At 33.2% G+C, this 23,140-nt stretch overlaps 1 protein-coding gene across 6 annotated transcripts in view; it reads right to left on the bottom strand.

Annotated features, from left to right (window-relative positions):
- RFX7 (regulatory factor X7) overlaps positions 1-23,140 on the bottom strand; it is a 132,481-nt gene that overhangs the window by 31,046 nt on the left and 78,295 nt on the right. For all 6 annotated transcript variants that reach the window (XM_041742426.1, XM_041742420.1, XM_041742434.1 and 3 more), the window contains exons 4-5: positions 22,301-22,383; positions 20,791-20,913 (exon numbers count right to left, since the gene is read on the bottom strand). In XM_041742426.1, the coding sequence (XP_041598360.1) occupies positions 20,791-20,913; positions 22,301-22,383 (206 nt within the window). The remainder of the gene's footprint in view (positions 1-20,790; positions 20,914-22,300; positions 22,384-23,140) is intronic.

The following is a 23,140-nucleotide window of genomic DNA, read 5'->3' as shown; positions in this document are numbered from 1 at the left end:
AAGTAGACATAAAACATATAGCAAATACCAAAAATGGCAAATGTAAATCATATCTTATCAGCAATCACAATTAAATGTAAATGTATTAAACTCTTCACTTAAAAGCAGGGAGAGGCAGAATGGATTTAGAATAAAATATTAGCAAGCCATATGTCACCTACATATTACATATATGTTTTAAAATCAAAGAAACGAATAGACTGAAGTAAAAGGGTAGAAAAAGATATAGTGTGCTAAAAGTAACTGAAAGAGAACTAGTGCCTATACTACTATCAGAGAAAATGGACTTAGAACACAAAATGTTACTAGAGACAAACCATTATTTCATGATGAAAGGGTCAAGCTATCAAGATTTAACAGTCATAACCTATTATACACCGAAGAACAGAGCTCCAAAACACTTAACAAAAATGGTCAAAATTGAAGGGAGAAGTGGATAATTCAACAATAATAATTATAGATTTCAATACTCCACTTTCAATAATGGATAGAACTAAGAGAAGGATGAACAATGGAAGAGAAGACACAAATAATAGTATATAACAACAACCTAACAGATATTCATGGAACACTCTATCACCCAACGACAGCAGAATGTATCTTCTTCTCAAGTGAACATGAAATATTCTCCAGGATAGATCGTATATTAGGGCTATAAAACAAGTCTCAACACATACAAAGGAATAAAATCATACATTACATTACATGTTATGATTACATAAAATCATACAATACATTTTCTCCAACCACAATGGCATGGAATTAGAATGCAATAACTAAAAGAATGGGAAATTATAATAAATGAGTCAAAAAGGAAATCATAAAAATTAGAAAATACTTTGAGATGAATAGAAATGAAAGCACAACATACCAAAACTTATAGAACACAGTGAAAGCAGTGCTTAGAGGGAAATTTATAGCTGCATATGCATACATTTAAAAAGAAAGGTCTCAAATGAATAACCTAATCTTCCATGTTAAGAAATTAGAATAGTAAGAGGAAGCCAAACCTAATGCAAGCATAAAGAGGGCATTATAAGGATTGGTGTGGAAATAGATGAAATAGGGTATAGAAAACCAACAGAAAAAAGGCAAACCCCACAGCTGAGTCTTTGAAAAGATCAACAACTCTGATTAATAAACCTTTAGGTAAATTGACCAAGATTAAAAAAGAAAGAGGACCAAGATCAGTATGAAAGAGGAATATTACTACAAATCTTACAGGTGTACCTTATAGAAATTAAAGGTACTCTAAGAGAATATTATGAAAAACTGAATGCCACATACAGACTAACCTATACAAAATAAATTTCTAGAAGACACAAATTACCAAAATGGACTCAAAAAGAAATAAGAAATCTGACCTATAAAAAGAGACTCAATCGGTAATTTAAAAAGTACTCACAAAGAAAAGCCTGAGTCTACATGGTCTCACACTGCTGAATTCTACTAAACAGGTAAAGATTAATATCAGTCCTTCATAAATTCTTTCATCAAAATAGTAGAGGGAATACTTCCAAAATCATCCCTTCTGTAAGGCCAACATTACTCTGAATCCAGAATCAGGCAAAGACATCACAAGAAAGAAAAATAAAGACCCATATCCCCTATGAAGACAGATGCAAAAATCCTTAACAAAATACTAGCAAACTACATCTATTCTCTGATGATACAATATTATATATAGAAAATCCTAAGGAATATACTAAAAACACTATCATAGATGTAATTAGTTCAGCAAGACTGAAGAATATAAGATCAACATGTAAAAATTACTTATTTCTATACATTAGCAGCAATCAAAAATGAAATTTAAGGGGCAGCCCCGGTGGCGCAGCGGTTTAGCGCTGCCTGCAACCCAGGGCGTGATCCTGGAGACCCTGGATCGAGTCCCACATCAGGCTCTCTGTATGATGCCTGCTTCTCCCTCTGCCTGTGTCTGTCTCTCTCTCTCTCTCTGTCTCTATGAATAAGTAAATAAAATCTTTAAAAAAAATGAAATTTAAAAAGTAACTCCATTCACAATATCATAAAGAAAACCTTAGGAATAAACTTAATAAAAAAATTAAAGGCCTAAGTAAATGGATATACAGCCCATATTTAAGGATTTAAAAAGTTAATAATGTTAAGATGGCAATATTTCTGAATTGATGTACAGCTGCAAGGCAATCTTCATGAAAATTCCAACTGCTGTCCTTAAAGACATTGAAAGCTGATGCTAAAATTCACATGGAAATTCAAAGGACCTAAAGGAGTCAAAATAATCAGGAAGTAGAATGACTAATCGAAGACTCAAACTTCCTAATTTCAAAATTTACTACAAAGTTAAACTAATGACAGTGTAATACTAGCATAAAGAAAGAAAGATATAAGAACAATAGAAATGAATTCAGCATCTAGAAGTAAGTCCATATATCTACAAGTCAACTGATTTTACACAAGGGTGCCAAGACCATTCAATGGGGAAAAAAATCATCTTTTCGACAAATGCTGCTGGGACAACTGGGTATCCATGGGCAAAAGAATGAATTTGGGTATCTATGTCACAGTGTGTACAAAAATGAACTCATAATGCAAAGACCCAAAAATATGAGCTAAAACTATAAAACTTTTAGAAGGAAACAGTATAAATCTGCATGACCTTTGTTAGGCAATAGATCTTTGATAGGATATCTAAAAGCACAAGTACCAAAGAAAAAATAAATTGGATTTAATAAAATTAAAAATTTTTTTTCATTTGAGGATACTATCAAAAAAATGAAGACAACCCACAGATGGGAGAAATATTAGTAAACCATAATATATCTAATAAGGAACTAGGATCCAGAATATATACAGAAAATATAAATAAAAAAATAACAATTAAAAATGGTAAGAAAATGAATATTTCTCAGAGAAATGAGCATTTCTCCACAGAAAATGAATATGTTCTCCAAAGAAAATATAAAAATGCCCAATACACACATGAAAAGATGTTCATCATCATCAGTCACCAGGAAAATACAAATCAAAACCATGAGCTATTATATCACATGCACTAGAGTGGTTATCATAAAAAATATGGAAAAGTGTTGGCTAAGAATGTGGAGAAATGCAATCCTCATATATTATCAGTGGGAATGTAAAATGGTGCTGCCATTTTTTTTTGAACAACTTAAAACACACAGTTATCATTTGATTAAGCAATTCTACTCCTAAGTATATGCTCATGAGAAATCAAAACACATGCTCATACAAAAACCTAGAGATTTCATAGGCAGCAAAACTTCAGATCAGCATTGCTTATAATACCAAAAAGTGGAAAGACAACAAATGTTCACCAACTGACGAATGGATGAAGAAAATGTGGTATATTCACACAATGGAATATTATCTGGCTATAATGGCATGGCATATTGATACGTAATTTAACACAGATAAACTCTGAAAACATTATGTTAAATGAAAGAAACCAGATAGGAAAAGGCCACATAATGTATGGTCCCATTTATATGAAATGTCAGAACAGGCAAATTTGTACAGCCATAAAGTAGATTATTTGTTACTAGGTCCTGGAAGGAAGGAAGAATGGATGACTGCTAATGGATTTGGAATTTGGGGAATTAATGAAAATATTCTGGCACTACTGGTGAGTGATGCATGACAAAAACCACTGACTTGTGCAATTTTAAATAGTGAATTTTATAATATGTGATTTATATCTCAAAAGATAAAATCTAAAAAAGCTAAACAAAAATTTATAGTTCCATCCATCTGTGAATAATCTTAATCTATGACATGCAATAAAATGAGATTTTTTACTGCTACATAAATCTGCATCATATGCTTTAAGATAGGAGTGGAAGTGACTCATTTGCTGGGATATGAGCTAGCCAATCACATTTGCACCTCAGTAAGGCTTCACTGTTCTCAAATCATTAAGACACATGCAGTCTCCAAAAATGACAAAAATGTTTTTTCTATACTAAAAATAGTTCCAAACCAGAAAATAGGTGGAATGTAGAATTTTTTATTTTCTTAGATGTAATAAAAATATTATGGTTATAAGTGACTGTCCTTATCTTTAGAAGTATCATATCCACAACTTACTTTCATATGGTATAGAGGAAAAACTGCTAAATCTATGTGGAGAGTATCTGGATATTCTTTTGTTGGAGAAACAGCCCTGAAAACAAAACTATTCTCCAAAGCAGATGATGACAGTAATGTACATAAAGTGAAGACATCTAAAAGAGTAATGATATTCCTCAAACTAGGAATTTGTTAAGTAAGGTCTTTCAGTGTCTACTTGGCAAAGCGCAGGCTGCATTACCTGGCAGCATAATGGTTTTGTAAAATGGTGAAATGTTAGTTTGCTAGCTTTGTGTTTTTTCTGATGGTATCCTCTATGCTCGATCTTTTTGGCCATGGGACAACACTGGGCTGTTCTTCCCAGGATACAAATGGTAGCTGAAAACTTTCTATTTTGTATTACAGCTTGTTTTCTTAAATATACATTTATATTTGCCCAGTGACTTTTCCTGATTAAAATGGCTTATGTGCCTTTTTTTCCTTCCCAACCTAAAGGGCTTAAGATTTTTCTTTCTATAGTTAATTCACTGTTGGCATTCTTGACTTAATAGAGCTCAGTCTAATCTGCCTCTCCTCTTCCATGGCCACTGACCGGAGACTCAATGAATACTAGTGAGTGAGACTGTAGCTGGATAAACAGGAGATTGAATAAACTGTAGTCTCCTTTCTTTATATGCAAATTTGAGAATAACTCATTTGAATTTGTCTAGACTGGAGATGTGTTTCTAGAAAGAGAGTCCAGGGGCAAAAAAGACCAGAGGGAGACTGGAGGCTAAATTTGGGATAATCTGTTAAACAGGATTAGATTACTAATACATGGTGTAGAGTGTAAATTGTTTTAGCACCATTTATTGAAAAGACTACCCATTTTCCACTAAATTGCTTTGGTACCATTGTTGAAAATCAATTGGTCATATTTGCATCAGTCTATTTTTGTATTCACTACTTTGTTATATTGATCTATTTGCCCATCTTATTCTAATAAGGCTTGAAGTCATGGGGCATAGGCGCTCTGACTTTGTGCTTCTTTTCAAAGTTGTTTTGGCTATTCTAAATCCTTTGCACTTCCATATGAGTTTTACAGTCTGTCCATTTCTACCAAAGGCTGCTGGGACTTTGATTGGCATTGCATTGAACAGAGAGATCACCAAGAAGAACACCAAGACCTCAATACTGAGTGGGGTGCATGGGTAGCTCAGGCTGATTGAGCATCCAACTCTTGGTTTCAGCTCAGGTCTTGATCTCATGGGTCCCGGGATGGAGTCTTGTGTCATCAGGCTCTGTGTTAAGATTCTTTCTTTCTCCTGCCCCTCCCCCCATGTATCATTACAGAGCTTAGACAGACAAAACAATACAGGGCATACTCCTTAAGCTAGTATAATTTAATTTATCATTAGCATTCCTTTTCATTAAATTTTTCATTTTTCTTTTTAAAGATTTATTTATTTATTTGAGAAGGAGAGAAAGAAAGAGAATCCTCAAGCAGACTCCCCCTCACTGAGCACAGGGCTGGATTCCCGGACTCTCAGATCATGACTTGAGCTGAAATCAAGAGTCTGCAGCTTAACCAAGTGAGCTACCCAAGTGCCCCTTCTCGCTAAATTTTCTGAAGTTAGGCAGCAATAAATAAAGATTTACAGATAATTTAATATGTTAATTAAATTTTGAATACTGATGTTTTTTCAAAATAGTTCATTTCCAATCATCAAAATAGCTATTTGATACAAAGAGGTCATTTTACATGCAATGAATATGAAGATTCTTGATTATCATTATTTTGTTATAATTACATGGCTAATTTTGTTAACTGGCTTTATAAAAGGATCTAGTGTATTAGCACACTCAGTTCTTCTTTAATGCTAGTCTATCAGTCACACAATTAATAAATACCAAGAAAAAACTAAGTTCATTCAAGGCTTTAAAAAGACTTAAAATATCAGTGATGCTACAATACATATATCTTCCACACTAATTTAAAAAAAAAACTCCAAGAGGCCAGGCTAGAGTTACTAGAGAATACAGTATATCTGGCTTTACAGTTAAATTCATACGTGCAGTAAGAGCTCCAAAATGGTAATCAGCTGTTGCACTGTATGAAGCAGGTTTCTCAACAGCAATAGTACTGACATTTGGGGCTGAATAGTTCTTCATTGTGGGGAACTGTCCTGTGCTTTGTGACATGCTAAGCATCATACTTGGCCTCCATTCTTTAATAGATGCATGCAATAAACCTCAACTCTGACAACCAAAAACATTTCCAGATATTGCTAAATGTCCCCTGGGGGACAAAACCACCTTCAATTGGAAACCAACACTCTTTTTTAAATTTATTATTATTTTTTAAGATTTTATTTTTTTATTTATTCATAAAGAGACACACAGAGGCAGAGACATAGGCAGAGGGAAAAGCGGACTCCCCAAGGGGAGCCTGATGTGGGACTCAATCCCAGGACCCCAGGACCCCGCCTTGAGCCAAAGGCAGATGCTCAACCACTGAGCCACCCAGGTGTCCCAGGAGCCAATATTCTTAAGCAATAGGTGTCAACCTTGGTTTCATGGTAGAAACACTTGGTGAGCTTTTAAAACTCCCAATGGCCAGCTGCACCCCACAAAAATTAAATCAGAATATCTGGAGTGAGGGGGTGGGAAACAATTTTTTTGAAAGCTCCCCAGATAATTCCAATTTTTAGCTGAGGTTGAGATCGACTACAATAAAGTGACAAGTATATCTACATAATTTTTCTCTCATTTGCAGGATATCTATGAACTCTCAGAGAGTACAGGTGTATTTTTTAAAAAAGATTTTATTTATTTATTCATCAGTGACACACAGAGAGAGGCACAGATATAGGCAGAGGAGAAGAGGTTCCTCACAGGGAGTCCAATGTGGGACTCAGTTGGGACCCCGAGATTATGCCCTGAGCCAAAGGCAGATGCTCAATCGCTGAGCCACCCAGGCATCCCAGTACAGGTGCATTAATAAGTATCCCTCGGTCACGTCTTGTCTGGATACTAGATGAAGCTGTATACTCAGGAAAGAACTTCTAAGAACTTATTATAAACTCATTTAGTTTTAGTCAACAAATTTTAAAACAATACACCTAACTCAATTTTTATTTTTATTTATTTTAGATTTTATTTATTTATTTGAGAGAGAGAGAGAGAGAGAGAGAGAGAGAGAGAAAGGAGGGGCAAAGAGGGAGAGGGAGAGAAAATCTCGAGCAGACTCTGTGCTGAGTGTGGAGCCAATGTGAGGCTTGATCTCATGCCTCTGAGATCATGACCTAAGCCAAGACCAAGAGTCAGATGCTTAACCAACTAAGCCACCCAGGCACCGCATCCTAACTCAATTTTTAACCAAGTATTTAGAAATTCAATAGCATTGCTGCTGATAGGTGGCAGTGTTAAGAAGAAGGGGATGCTATGGAGAAGGAGTGCAGGAGGGAAAGTAAATTAGGAATGTGTTTCCAAAGATATGCAGGGATTTAGTTTCTTCACTGGTTGATAATAATTTCTTTCCATGAGTATTGAGAGAAATGCATACAAACACGCAATCAATAAAGTTAATTTAAGATTCTTATGCATACATTTAAAATGCTTTTACTATATTAAATCAAATTCACTGACTTGACTTATTAAAGAACTTAATGATCACTCCCTATAAGTTTAGTGAAGACACAATGCAGTGAGCCGCAGAATAAGTAAGAGGTGAGGAAGACAACTTTATGTAGACCCCATACATGAACTATCTCAGAGATCTAAAAGTTACCCTGCCTTAGGCTGTCAGGATATTCCTTCAAACTGTTTAAGTTGTCTACTAGATGCTAGGTTACCATGGGGAGTTAAGATCAGTCTGCAAGACAAGAAAACTTGAGACAGTTACATAATCATATGCTGTGTTGCACTGCCAAGTGCCAAAATAAAAAAGAAGGATTCTGTCTAAATGTGATGGAGAGATCACATGCTTTAAAAAAAAAAAAGTTAATATAAGGAGAAAATACCCTCCCCCCCACTTGTCAATTCCTTAAGATACAGAGTAATAGCAACCAGGAATGAATTTCTCAGGCAGGATAACTTAATACTTTGGAGAAATTTTAAAGGAGTGGGTGGAAGTCTGAGACAGCAAAGGTGAGGTGGAAATCTAAAGCCAGTTTGGGTAGTAGTGGGGAGGGGAAGAGGGAATACATGGAGTACACTGAGTATGCAGATCTGTTCAAAGTCTACCTACACAAAATAGTCCATTTTTCCCTTTCCTATCCAGGGTCCAGGGTCCAAGGTCCAGAACTGCTACTAGAAGCCAGTGTGTGTGCTCCCCAAACAGAAGTTTGGAGAAATTCTGCTGAAAAAGTGAATGATCCCTGGAGAACATATAGACATTTAGAAATCTCTCAATATAAAGCTTGTTCACCTAAAAGTCAAGTCCAACAGCAGATAAACTCTGATTATACATGGAACTTAAGCTGCCATTTAAAAATATGAACAGGGATCCCTGGGTGGCTCAGCGGTTTAGTACCTACCTTTGGTCCAGGGCATGATCCTGGAATCCCGGTATCGAGTCCCACATCGGGCTCCCTGCATGGAGCCTGCTTCTCCCTCTGCCTGTGTCTCTGTACCACCCACCCCACCCCCAGTCTCTCATGAATAAATAATAAAATAAAATCTTAAAAAAAATAAAAATAAAAATATTAACAGATAACAGAAAGATAATCAGACACGTTGAAGAAAATTTCCAACATGAAGATTAAAAAAACCCCCAAACATGACAGTAATAAAAACTCAGAAAAAAAAAAAAACTCAGGAGAGACAATGTAAAATGAAATACAGACAAAATAATTTTGTATCTCTATGCAAACTTCCATCCAAATTAAAAATGCACAAGTCCTTAGTAATTTCAGATATTTAGACTTATCTCACCGATATACCATTGTTTATTCACAACTGCATTATCAGTATTATCAAAACCTAGATGTCTATCAACTGTGGTCTAAGTGAATAATAATTCATAGGACAGAATAAGATGCAGCCATTCATAATAACTAATAATTATGATTATATAATTCTAGTTATTTAGGTATAATTCTAATTGGAATTGTCTATGGTGATAGAAAATGGGTGGCTGAAAGGCAAAGGAGAGATACAATTTCTTCCCTATACATCTTTAATACCTTTTGATTTACAATCACATAAATATAGTAATGACTCAAAAATTAAATTAAAATTGATAAAACTATAGGGGCACATAGGTGGCTCAGTCAGTTGAGGTCATGATCTCAGGGTCATCAGACTGAGCTCCGAGATGGGCTTTGCACTGGGTGTACAGCCTGCTTAAGATGGTCTTTCTCCCTCTGCCCCCACAACCCACATGCGGATGTGCTCTCAAAAAAAAAAAAAAAACAAACAAACAAAAAAAAAAACAAAAAACAAACCTGATAATAACTATAGCTTTTGATCCAGTAATTCCATTTCTAAGTAGTCCATACTTCAATGTTATTTTTATACAAGCACAAAGATATGTAATTCAAGGTTGTTGAGTACAGTATTATTTTAATAACAGAAAAATGTCTTAAAGAGCTTAAAAAACACACACTATAAAACATTTACATTATGAAATACTGTGCAGCAGTAAAAAAAGGAATGCAGTAACTTTATACATATGGACAAGAAAAACTACTTAGGACATACTGCTTAGTGATAAAAGTCAGACCAATATGTACGGTACGGTTTCATTTGAATTAAAAAAAAATCTAGGAATAACTGACGTAACTTCTATATATAGAAATATAGAAAGATAGGGGAGCCTAAATGGCTCTGTCAAATCTGACTCTTGGTTTCAGCTCAGGTCACGCTGTGGGATTGAGCCCCATGAGGGGCTCTGTACTTGGCAGAAATCTATTTGAGGATTTTCTCCCTCCACTCCTTCACCCCACTCATGTGCACCAAGGACACTCTCTAAGTAGATAAATGAATCTTTAAAAAAAAAAAAAAAAAGAACCATAGAAAGATAAAGCTGTTGGGAATATTATAATCTCAGGAGGGTAGTGGGATGAAGGAGAGAGTAAAGAATGATTTTTATTTGATCCTATACTTTTAGACTGTTTCAGTTTGTTATAATAAGCATATATTTGTATGTTTTGTAGAATTCATAACATATTGAGTATCTCATAAGGTGTTAGTATCCAGGATATAAAAAGAACTCTTACAACCCAACGACATTAAAAACAAACAATCAGTTAAAAAGTGGGCAAAGGGCTTGAATATATTTCTCCAAAGATGTACAAATGGCCAATAAGCATAAAATATAATACCACTAGCTAATCAGGAAATACAAATCAAACTGAAATGAGATACTACCTCACATCCATCAAAATGGCCACTATCAAAAACCCAGGAAGTAACAAATGCTAATGAGGATGTGAAGAATCTTGTGCACCGCTGGTGAGGATATAAAGTGGTGTAGCCATTATAAAGAACAGTATGGTGATTCCACAAAAAGTTAAAAATATAATTACTATATGATCCATCAATTTCATTTCTGGGCATATACCCCAAATAACTGAAAGTGTATCTAGAAAATATATTTGCACACCAACGTACATAGCAGCATTATTCACAACAGCCAAAAGGAAACAACTTAAGTATCCATCAGTGGAAGAATGGATAAACAAAACATGGCATACACATACAATGGAATTTCCGACATATGCTATAATGGATGTACCTTGTGAACATGATGCTGAGTGAAACAAGCTAGTCACACAAGGGCAAATACTGTATGGTTCCACTTATATGAGGTTCCTAAAATAGTCAAATTAATGAGATAGAGATAGATAGCATGGTGGTTTCCAGGGGCGAGGGAAATGAGAATGGGTAATGAGTTTCAGTTTTGCAAAAAAAGAGTTCTGTGGATGAGTGGTGGTATGGTACCACAACAATGTGAATGTATCTAATATCACTGAGCTATACACTTAAAAATGGTTAAGATGACAAATTTTATGCATTTTGCCACAAAAAAAAAACCTCCAGAAAATATTGTGGTTTTATTATAAGCAAGCTTAGGGCAAAGTGTAAAAAAAAGCACCTTGTCTACTTGGGAAGAGGAAACAAACATTATATTTAAATGGCAATTTAAATTGAAAAACAGCAGAATACGACAGGATGATTAACTTCATTATTATTTTTTAAAGATTTTATTTATTTATTTGTGAGAGAGAGATCATGAACAGGGGGGAAGGAAAGAGGGAAAAGCAGACTCCCTGCTGAGCAGGGAGCCTGATGTGGGATTTGATCTCAGGACCCCGGGATCATGACTTGAGCCGAAGGCAGAAGTTTAACCAACTGAGCCACTGAGGCACTTGACAGGATGACTAAGTTTGAAAATCATAAATCAATGATTTTCAACCTTTTTCTCCCTTCCTTCCTTAATGGACCTGAATTCTAAGTCACTTACTTTTCCTATCAGCTGTAGTTCATTTTAGATGGCAACAAGTAAAACCAGGCTAAGGCTTACAGATGGTAGAGTGCGGATTTAGAAGGAGCCTGGGTTCCCTGCTGCTATTACAGAGCTGCTGAAAGGAAAACTGAAATCTTTTGTCTTGTTGAAATTACTGTTCATTGGATATTCTGTTATACACAAATCAATTTAATCCTTATTGGATAAGGCTAAAAAAAAACAACAACAAAAAACTCTGTTCTTACCACTCCCCCGCACCCTTCTACTTTTTCTTTCTTCATCCCTTAAAAACCTGTCTGCACTCACACCTACTTACCTTTCAGGACACTGCAATCAGGCTTCATTCCTCAATAAAATATGGAAACTGCTCTGGCAATAGATCCCTGTGGCCTATTAGTGACACATCACATGGGTCTTTTTCTTGTCTTCCTTTTTAAATTGAACTGTCTGAGGCACAGGAGACTGAACACCTCAAAATAATCTCTTTTCTCAGATTATATTATGCTTTCTTGTTTCTCTTTTAAATTCCTTTGGAGGGCTCATGTTCTTCTGCTTAACCCCTAAATATCAGTTTTCTCCCTATCCTTAGAATTTCTTACTTTCTGAGATGATTTTCTATTGCTTAAATTTCCAAAAGTTCTCCAAAACCTACACACGAAACAAGTTTAAATTCTCTTGGCTTGGTCTCTGACATCTCCTCTTTGACTCCGACTATAAGCTACTATGCACTGAGTATCATACCTTCTACTAAGAACACCCTTCTGAATCTCTAGTCAGCTTGGAAAACTCAGTTTTTATGATTTTACACGTCACCTCTTCTGTGATGCTGGCCCTCACTCCATCAAGTTGATCTGGAAACTCGTTCTTTGTGTCCTGCTTATTTACTGATCTGTTTTTCCTGTTTGAGAGTAAGGGCTATGTATATATAACACTTGATAATTTAATGCACTCAAGTAAATTTACTTTAAAATCATTTATTCTAATTTGTTGATTGTAACAAAACACTACTAACTTCTTCCATGATCTCTTTGTCCTTGGAAGTGGTAATACTAAAGTCTTAATAAAAGAAAAGTACTAAATACCACCTACCAATTGCCACAAATCATGCTGGGGGCAGATAAAGAAGCTAAGGTAGTAAGAAATGAGGAATTGATAACTAAAGATTCAAAATAATGACTGGGCTCAGGGGCATGCAGTTTTTATAGGCGGGGGTATTGGAAAAGACTCTGGTTTTAAATTAGGAGACTTGGTTTGTACTTTAGTTATGATTACAATGTATTTAGTACAGTGAATGTGATTTGGAAAAGTCAGTCAACCCTTTCTACAACTATGTCAGATAAGAGAACCAGTTCTTTCTGGTATAATATTGTTATTATAGCTCTATCCTGCCACTCTTCTATTATTCAATCATTCTATTCTATTCTATTCTATTCTATTCTATTCTATTCTATTCTATTCATTCAATTCATTCTATTATTCAATGCTTTTTCTATTACTAAAGAGTTGAGAAGTTAAACAGTAAATGATGAGTCTGAGAAAGTGCAATTGGTCAGAAACAGAAGGTGAAGAAAAAGAGACGATTTAACTATTCCTTTGAGAGTCCAGTCATAGAAACACAGAAAAAAGAGAAACTGGGATTAAAAACTTCTTTGAAATAGACCACATCAAGCAAGTCTGGAAAAAAAAAATCTTACCTGAAAAGTAATCATTTAAATAATAAACAATGTATTTAGGGTAACAATTCAGACACTATAAGAGTACATTTCAATGGTAAATATCTTAGACCAATTTATATCTTAAGACATATTCAATATCCATATTTACGTGTCAAATATGAAAAAGTTAGTAATGCTGAAAATGATCACTTTTATGCTTTAGTTGATTTCTAATCAGTTAAAAATATTTAAGATATAATTAAGACATAGTAGTATACTGCCCTCAAAAATTTAATTTTAAAAAGAATAGTGCTTGGAATAAGTTTCTAGAGGTAACAGGGATTAGTGCAAAAAGACCCCAGCCTTAAAGTACAAAACCTGGGTTCAGATTTGCCTAGTGAATTCATTTCTTTGAGTCATCCTTAAAGGGAAGGAGGGATGATATTTGCTTCCACTTATTGTATTGAGATGCTATTACCTTAAACAATGTATCATACACCTAATAAATTTATGAATAAATTTATGAATTATGTAGACATGATTAGGCTTAATCTAGATTTTAGACAGGTATAAAACATTTATTTATCATTTAACTTATGAAGTGTTCATTATTTTAATACTTTCAAAACAAGTGTTCCTAGAATCTATTTCTGCCTTCAAGGTTGTCCTAAGAGTTTCACTTAAAGTCATTAATAGAACAGAAATCACAAACTTAGGCTGGTAAGTATCAAAGCATCATACATATAAAATTAATATTTGTACACAAAATGGTTACATAGAAAATATAGTCATATTCCTTAAAAATATTAAATATTTTTTAAAGGGATTCAGAGAGAACATTTGTGTACCAGAAAACACTGCAGCCAAAGTTCAAGTTTACAAATCTGAAAGTTTGTGATTCTCCCCAGAATGAAAGCAAACAGATTTTTAGGACTGCTAAAAGAGGCCATGTTTCAGTTAGTGAGAAATCCATTTAAGATTAACGCTTGTGTTTCTTTCCCAGGTAACAGGAAAAAGCAGTAGTTTTTTCCTGCTACCCTCCCCTGTTGCTAAGTGTTTCTAGCAACACCAGGCTTTCTAGATTGGTTCATTCCATCAGCTTCTTCTATGGGTCAGATTTCAAGATCAGGAACAACTTTAGAAGCATAATGTAAACAGCCTACCCAAAATGACACAAATGGTTAAAAAAAAAAAAAAGAGATGGGTAAATATACATATTAGACAGATACCCAGAATGGGCCAAAAATATTCATCTCAAAAGAGAAAAAACATGAAATACATTCAGTATGACCCAGGATCATTTTTTGTTGACAACAGGCAAAAACTATAACAAAGATAAAAATCATGAACCTTTTCTTGTGTCAAACATCCCAGAGATCTATAAAACAAAACTCATTAAAAATACTAAGAGGAACTGTGACAAATGTCACTTTTGTAAGAGATTAACATACTATTCATCTTCAACTGCTTAAACAGACCAAAAGAAAGGATTTTACAGAATTTGAAGGATTTGAAAAATATAGAAAAGTGGAATTAGCATAAATCAATACAGAGTGAATACAGTGTAATATAAAGAGGCTGTCCAGAAGTATTTATAAAAACTAATAATTTGTTAGACTGAAAGTAGACCTCAACAAATATAAAAATTCAGAAGTTTAATAAGCTTCATTCTCTGATCATAATATAATGAAACTACAAATTAATAAAGTGCAAAGCAACAGAACTCTCAAGAACATGAAAGGTTAAAAACAACTTCTATTTGGGGTCAAAGAAGAAATTAGAACTATAATTTTACTCTAGTAGAACATAATGATAATTTTAACAAATCATATCCATACCTAAGGGATACAGCCAAAACTATAATCAGAGGCAAACTCATAGATATAAATGTTTGTATCTTAAATAAGAATGAAAACAAAGAATTCTATTTAAAGAGTAAGAAAAAAAATCCCAAGAAAATCAGGAGAAGGAAAAGAAAGGCACCTAATAAGAAACAAAACACTGCACGCAAAAAAAAAACCCCAAAATCAAACCACCAAAAAACAAAAACAAAACACCCTGATATATCAATCTTAGCTCATTTTTTTTCTAAAAGAAAACCAATAGAAATAAACTACAGCCAAGTGTAATTTGAAAAAAACAGAGGAAAATTCAAATGTATAAAACTAGAAATATGAAAATAGATATAAGGGATTTAGAAGATAACTCAATTTTGGAGAGAATAATAATATGCAATGCTATGCTGATACATCTGAAAATCTGAATGAATTCAATGAGAAACAAATTACCAAATTTGACTAATGAAGTAAAAACCTAACCAGAAAAAAAACCCACAAAAAATTGTCAAAGTATTACCTCCAACAAAGCCTCCAGGCCTAGATGGTTTTATGGTTGAGTTCTTTAAAACTTTCAAGAACAAATAACTCCCATGCTATATAAACTGTTCCAGAGCACAGAAATTTAGGGAAAGAGTTCCAATTCATTTACGAAGCTGGCCTAACCCTGATATCAAAACCTGACAAAGATAGCACAAAAAAAGAAAATTACAGACCAAAATATTCACTCATAAATATAGATGCAAAGATCCTAAATAATATACTTGAAAACAGAGATCAACAGTACACTATAAGATTATACATCTTGATATGAATAGAACATTCATTCTAGAACTAAAAGAAGGGTCTATAAATTAGGTAATATCTTTATATATCACATCAACAGGTCAAAGAGAAAAGCACTTCATAATAATCTCAATAAATGCCCAAAAAGCATTTGATAAATTTCAATATGTTTCTCATAAAATAACAAAGTCTTGATCAACTATAATACATCCTTAACATAGAACTATAAGAGGAAATGATGCCTATCATTGTTATTATTTAAATCAGAAGGAAAATTATCAAAGAATAAAATAAAGAGAATAAGGAAGGTACACAGAATAAACTGTACTCAAGAGTCAAAATTAACTGAAAAATTAGGATTAAACAAAGTTCAGTAAATATAAAATGTACAACATAAATATAACAAGTCTACAATATCCTATAAACCTAAACAAATCAACAGTAAAGCAATGGAAAGAATATTTTCAATATAAATAACATAATAAAAATTACCAAGGAATAAAACTTAGTAAGAAAAATAAGCGGATTTAATTGAAGGGAAAAAACTGAAACATCACTGAAGGGCATGAAAAAGATGTAAATTACGAAACATACTTCTAGCTCTGAAATTAATTTTTCTAACATAAGATTTCACATTTAATGCATTTGAATCAAAATTCCCTTGAGGTTTCCTTTTTTAAAGTGAGAAAAGTGGTATCAAACTTCATATGAAAAGCATTAATTGGTCTGAAAATAAAACCAAGGAAAATTTTTAAAAAGAGGGATAGTAAGGGCAGTCTGGTCCTACCAGTTTTTTATACATTTAATAATTAAAATACTAAAAATGGTTTGGTAATGGAATAAGGACAAAATAACAAGGAAAAAGAACTGAGTAGAAAGGGCTTTGGTAAGATCAAAGTTATATTACATATTAGTGTTTTAAGAGGAAAAAATTATTCAATAAATAAGCATGGAATAATTACTTTATAACATTTAGAAGAAAACTGAAATCAGTGCCTTATTTAATGGCATTCACCAAAATAAATACCAGATGGACTAAAATATTATATATAAAAAGTGAAGTAAGAAATATCTTTTTAAAAATCTAGGAAAAATAACATGGGTATTCAAGCTGCTAGTGGCATAGGTAAATTCTAAGCGTAACAACAATGCTACAAGCTTCAAAGAAAGTGGCTAAATCAAATTACTTATAAAGAGATTTATTAAAATAAACAGCAATCTTGAAAAATATTTTTAAAAATCTTAATAGATAAGATCCTTAATATATAAAGGTCCATCCATAAACCAGCAGCAATCTCAATTTTGATAATCTACACTAAATTATATCATCAAAAATGTTCAGTGCAATGTTATTTGCCACTGTTCCCCCTTCGGGAATTGTGTAAACAGTGGAGCCAAATTTGGTTAAACAATAACAAGAACATACACACAAAAAGAAGGCATTAGAAAAAATAAAAAGAAATAAACCAAAGTGGTTATTTTTAGGTAGTAAGATTTACTGGTACTAGTTTTTTTTTTTTAATACATTTATAACTTTTTGCCAAAACTGTAATGATGAATATATATTACTTTTGTAATTCAAAAATAATATAAACACATTAATGATCATTTTCCTAAACATAGATTATCAGAATTCAAAAGTTTCAACAAATACAAAAGTTCATGATCATTTGTAAACTGTTTTTGTATGCTGAAAGCCCCTTAAAGCTTTATGTTCTTATTAGTATCTTAATGTACAATGAAGATAGTTAAAAGCAGTCAGTCAATGCTGTGTTTGATTATATCTTCATTTTTTTCTCTCAAAGGGATTTTGATTTTAATGATTATGACAGAATTAATTTCATAAAAAATATATCTGAACATCATTGCAATGAGTTATACAAGGGTCTATGTGTAATAGGATAGCTTAAAATAAAGGTATATTTCATATTAATAACATTTTTTCAGTGAGTATTTAGAATATATGTTAAGTTTTTATGCAGGAAACCTCATTAAGGTACTCCAAATAGGAAGATGAATATATAATAGGCCATTAGGAAAGGACAAAATTTCTCTAAAAATTTTTACTGTTATTTTGTGTCTAATTGAAATCTCTTTGTGATTTAAAATTCTTGTACTTAAAAAAAAAAGTAGTTATACTACATTTTGCTTTCTTTAGACAACACAACTTAAAATAATTAAAAAACTTTTTTTTTTAATTAAAAAACTTTTAACTAGCTACTTCATGATACTTGATCTACATCTTGCCTGTTTGTAGTCCATCCTACAGTTTTCATCTCTCTCAAGTTATTTAAACCCACATGGCAAATTACGGTTTTAGGCAATGAACAATCAAATAATAGAATACTTTGGAGTTCCCACGTGTACGATGCTGTGAACACACAAACATACTTTCTTCTTAGCCAGTCATGCTAATACATGTTTCTCTGCTGTGTCTCTTACCACAGTTGTATTATTTGTATGCATGCATACTAATTATATATATACTAATTCATATTTTGAGCAGCTTATTTATTCACCCTAAGTGGAAGTCATAGCCAGGTTTATTTCTAACTACTTGACCAATCTTTTCTACCCACGCAGTATGCTATCACTCTAATTTAAGAAGTGTGCCCTCTCGCCCATTGTCAAACACTCATGAAATCTGAGTTCTAGACCTGTATCATTCCCTAACTAGTTTTGTGTCACTGGGAGAGCCACCTACCTTCCCTGGGTTTCAATGTTTTTATCTATACCATGGAGACAGGAGTGCACTAAAAGACTTAATGAAGTCTTTTAAAACACTGAAATTTTATTATCAATGTCAGGGATCAGAGTCCATTCTAACCACTCTTAATATTAAATTAGCGTCTACTATGTGGAAACCCTGTAGAGAATACAACAGTACATAAAGTATATTCTTAGTGAAATGCTTTTTGAACTAAAATACCCAGACTGAGATACAGAACTATACTAATTATAAAGAGAGGCATAATCATTAGCATAATTATTTCAAATTCCATGAACTATTTCCTTTCTAGTCATATTATTATAAAAAAGTTCCTACTTTTTTAGGAAAGTTACCTACTACCTCCCCTTTCAACTCTAGTCAAATTCCCTTCCTCTTTTATCTCTGTTGTTCTCTACTACAGCTACAAATTAATTGCTCAAAATTGAAGCTCCCAGTGCTTCTGCAAAATGATGGAATGTTTTATTTCCCTTTTGTTTAGGAAAAACCTGTAACTTTTCATATGAAAAGAATTATGAGAGTTTATGGGAATCTCAGAAAATGATTTGATAGAAAAATGTAACAATTCTTTGTCAAAGGCAGGAAACATTTAGGAACATAAGGACTGCTTTAATAGGCCAGAGTCACACTTCCACAAAGATAGGGTACTGTCTCTAATGATGATGCAAAGGGTTCTATAGTGGAAAGATGCCATTTCAAAAAATATATATCTTGAGTTCTCTTAATTCATTATGAAAATGTCATACATTAATTTGTCCAGTTTGCCTTTTGGAAAACCACCAGGACATCTTTGGATTACTTGTTCCTCAACATTTTCTACTTCAAACAACTTTTAGAATTTTAGAGCTTTAAGAAACCTCATACCTCTTCAATTGTCTCACTTTATAGACAATGTATCAAAAAAATAGTGGTTAAAACACTTGTCCAAGTCACAAATTTAATGACAGAATCTAGTCTGTGGATCTTCAGTCCAGAGTTTCTTCAACCTATCACATGTTTACTGATATTAACCACCTTTTAATGAATTAATATTTGCTTCTTTGTAGTTTTATAGGGTTATCTCTATTTTAATTAATTGAATTTAGTGAAAAACTAATACTTATTATAAATACATACTTATTTTTTCATGAATGGAAGGGGCTGTGTCTTATTATATCCTCAGAACTTAATACAGGGTATGGCACATAGTAGATACTCTATAGATTATTATAAATTAAGAGAATGGACTTTATAGACTTGGGTCATATGAACTCTTAGCTTTAATTTTCTTAAACAAAAAAACGTCTAAAGCTCTTCAGTTTAACTTTGTTCCCTTGATCATTTCAGACATTTTTCTCTAGTTTTTCTCCAGGTCCATTATGTTCCTTAAGATGAGGGAATCACAATTTTCAATGAAAGTAGAAGTTTTCTTTCTATATACTAAAATAGTAAGTGTAGTCCCTTGGCGTCATTTTATACTGATTAACAAACAGCATTTGACACTTTTCTTTCAAATTGCCTAAGTACAACACACGAATGCTTGCTGATTTGACATTTAAATACCCTGAAAATGTTGGTTTTATTTACTCTGCCATAATAAATTCTGTCTTCTGTATCAATTACAGAAGTGTTAAACAAAACCAGACTTAGCAATTATTAAATTGTCTTTATCCAGAAAGGCCCATTAGTCTCTATATTTTTGTTTCCTGTACTTAAATAAATTATCTGTACAATCAACATTATTTGAGTGTCTAATATGTACAAGCCACTCAACTTCCTCATTCATGAATAAGTAATTCACAATATTCCAAAAACTTATCCCTTTTTTGATTGGTGTAGAAAAGCATTAGAAAAGTTTTGGACATATGAAAAAGTCCCTTAAGAAGTCTAAATGAAAAACATGTTTTCATTTTTGCTTACATATTAACTTATTTATTACCTTCCACTGTTCTTCTAACTCCAGACACACTCTTCCTTTCACCCTTAAGAACTCTATAGGAACCCTTTTATTCAGCAATCCTATACCATTATCATTCTACCCTCAAACATCCCTCCTATCATCCAGAAGAACTTTAGAGAAATCCTTTTATTCAATAATCCTATCTTTTATGATATTTGCTACCAGAGAAGCTTAGATAGAGATGGAAAGCATCTTGGAAATCTCTAAGGTAAACTCCCATATATTAGCATGACATTCACCAATTTTAAAACAAATCACTATAGCCGTGTGTAGTACTTAAGCTCTGTAACACCTCAGCATGCCTAATATATGCACATTTTACTTACTTGTACTCATCATAGACTTCCTGTTTGGGCAATGAAGTCTCAGGATGTTCTTCTAGGGTATTTCGAATCCAGGAAAAGGCATGCATTTGCTGTGCCCGACTAGATGACACGGCATTCTGATCACTGATTGTAAAACAAAAACATGTTTTAGCTGAACCGGACAGCAACTGATAATTTTTGAGCCAGGACTTTAAGTTCTAGTAAAGAAATGCATGTAAACACACTATTAATGACCAAACTAAACAAGCCTTACAGCAGATGCCCAGTTATCTATATATACCAATTGTCCGTTTGGGGTTGTGAGTCATCTTCCACAGCTAGTGACTGACTGAAGTTACTGCCCTGTTCCATCCTTCCGGATGGTCTCTACAGTGGCAGAGGTGATGGAGTACTGACAATATAAGGTATTTGTTTTGGTGAAAATGATCCCTAAGTGGGTATTTGTTCACTTACTTGCCTATTCATTTGCCTAAACTTGCCAAATCATCAAACTTTTAAAGTTATGGAAAAAAATATTTTATATTTGCTTATTAGCATTTTCAAGTAACTACTCTGAAATCTTATGTGCCAGAATACAATTGACACCAGAGAGATCTTGAGAGGACAAATCTCCTCCTACAGTCCTTCTTGTAACTGGCTCCCCTCCCCAAGCCAATATTTCTACTAAACATCCTAAGTTTTTACTATATGGTAGCATCATTTATAAAAACTAAATCCATAAAATGGTACACTCAAGATAACATGAGGGAAGTTCCTTTCTTGATTCTGACATTCATCCCAGCTAACTATAACAATTTATTTAATTCCAAAGATACTGAGTTTTTAGAGCAAAAAAATTCTTAAAATGGCTATAAAATTTGGTTTGAGGGAGAAGAGGTAAAAGTTAACAGAATTTTCATGCCACTTCTTTCTATACACAATTTTAAAGTAACTGAATTTTAAGTATAACATACATGAATGAGTGAAATGAACTTTGAGAAATACTTAAAGGATGAAGAAACTTTTAATAGAATGCATGAGCTAACAACTTCTCTATTTTCTATATGAGACGATTAACTGTTTTTAGTAATGAAAATACAGGCCTATGCCCAAACACACTTAAAGTATCGTATATTTATAATACATTCATGTTTCATATATGCAATTTTAAAAAATATTCTGTGATCTGTTCACATAGCAGTAACTAAAACATTGCTTACAATACCCATCTATTATTTTCTGCTTTTCAATTCAATTTTCACAATCCCTCACACTACATAAATACATCTGTTTAAAAAACATAACCCAAATTGCATTTCATAGCATTTACCCAGATGTACAAATGAATCAGCAAAAATTATAAGTAAACACTTAACCAAATATGATCAAAGAGTAAAAAGATCCATTATTTTGCCATTCTGTTTTCTGATGATTTTAGGAATAGCACACAACAATAACAACCATGACACACATACTTTAAGTATGTCCTATTAACACTGTAATTAAGGGAAAAGCAAGAAGAGAGATATACCTTTTCTCTCCATTGCTGAGACCAGAAGGCAGCTGAAGGTAGAGGTAGAGTTTCTCCAGGTCTGTAAAATTCTCAACTTCTTTCTGATTACAAAAGATTAAAAAGAAGACATCATTTTTAAAACAATTGTTTATACTCAACAAAATTTACTAACACCTGTGTACTGCTGGTAGGAAATGTAAATTGGTGCAGCCATTGTGGAAAACACTACGGAGTTTCTCAAAAATTAAAGATAGAAATACTATATGATCTAGTAATTCCACTACTGAATATTTACCCAAATAAAATGGAACCATAAATTCAAAAAGATATATGCATCCCTATGGTTACTGCAGCATTATTTATAATAGTGAAGCTATGGAAGCAATTTAAGTGTCCAGTGATAGGTGAATTGGATAAAAAAGGTGTGGGATAGATATACAATGGAATATTATTCAGCTATAAAAAAGAATGACATCTTACCATTTGCGACAACATGGATGGACCTAGAGGGTATTAAGCTAAGTGAAATAAGTCAGTCAGAAAAAGAGAAATACCATGTGATTTCACTCATATGTATACTCTAAAAAAATAAAACAAAAAAGAGTAGAAACAGACCCATAAGTACAGAGAACAAACTGGTGGCTGCTATAAGGGAGGGAATGGGTGATAGGCAAAATGGGTAAAGGGAAATGGAGATACAAACTTCCAGTTATGGAATGAATAAGTCATAGGGATGAAAGGTACAGCATAGGGAATATAGTCATGGCATTTTAATAGCATTGTATGGTGACAAACGGTAACTACACTTGTGTGCAGAGCATAATGTATAGAAACTTGTTGAAGCACTATGTCCTATAC

This window comes from Vulpes lagopus, chromosome 2 (assembly GCF_018345385.1).
Source record: "Vulpes lagopus strain Blue_001 chromosome 2, ASM1834538v1, whole genome shotgun sequence".
Classification (NCBI taxonomy): domain Eukaryota; kingdom Metazoa; phylum Chordata; class Mammalia; order Carnivora; family Canidae; genus Vulpes; species Vulpes lagopus.
Note: the sequence above shows the minus strand (reverse complement) of the source record. Positions and strands in the feature narration are given on the sequence as shown.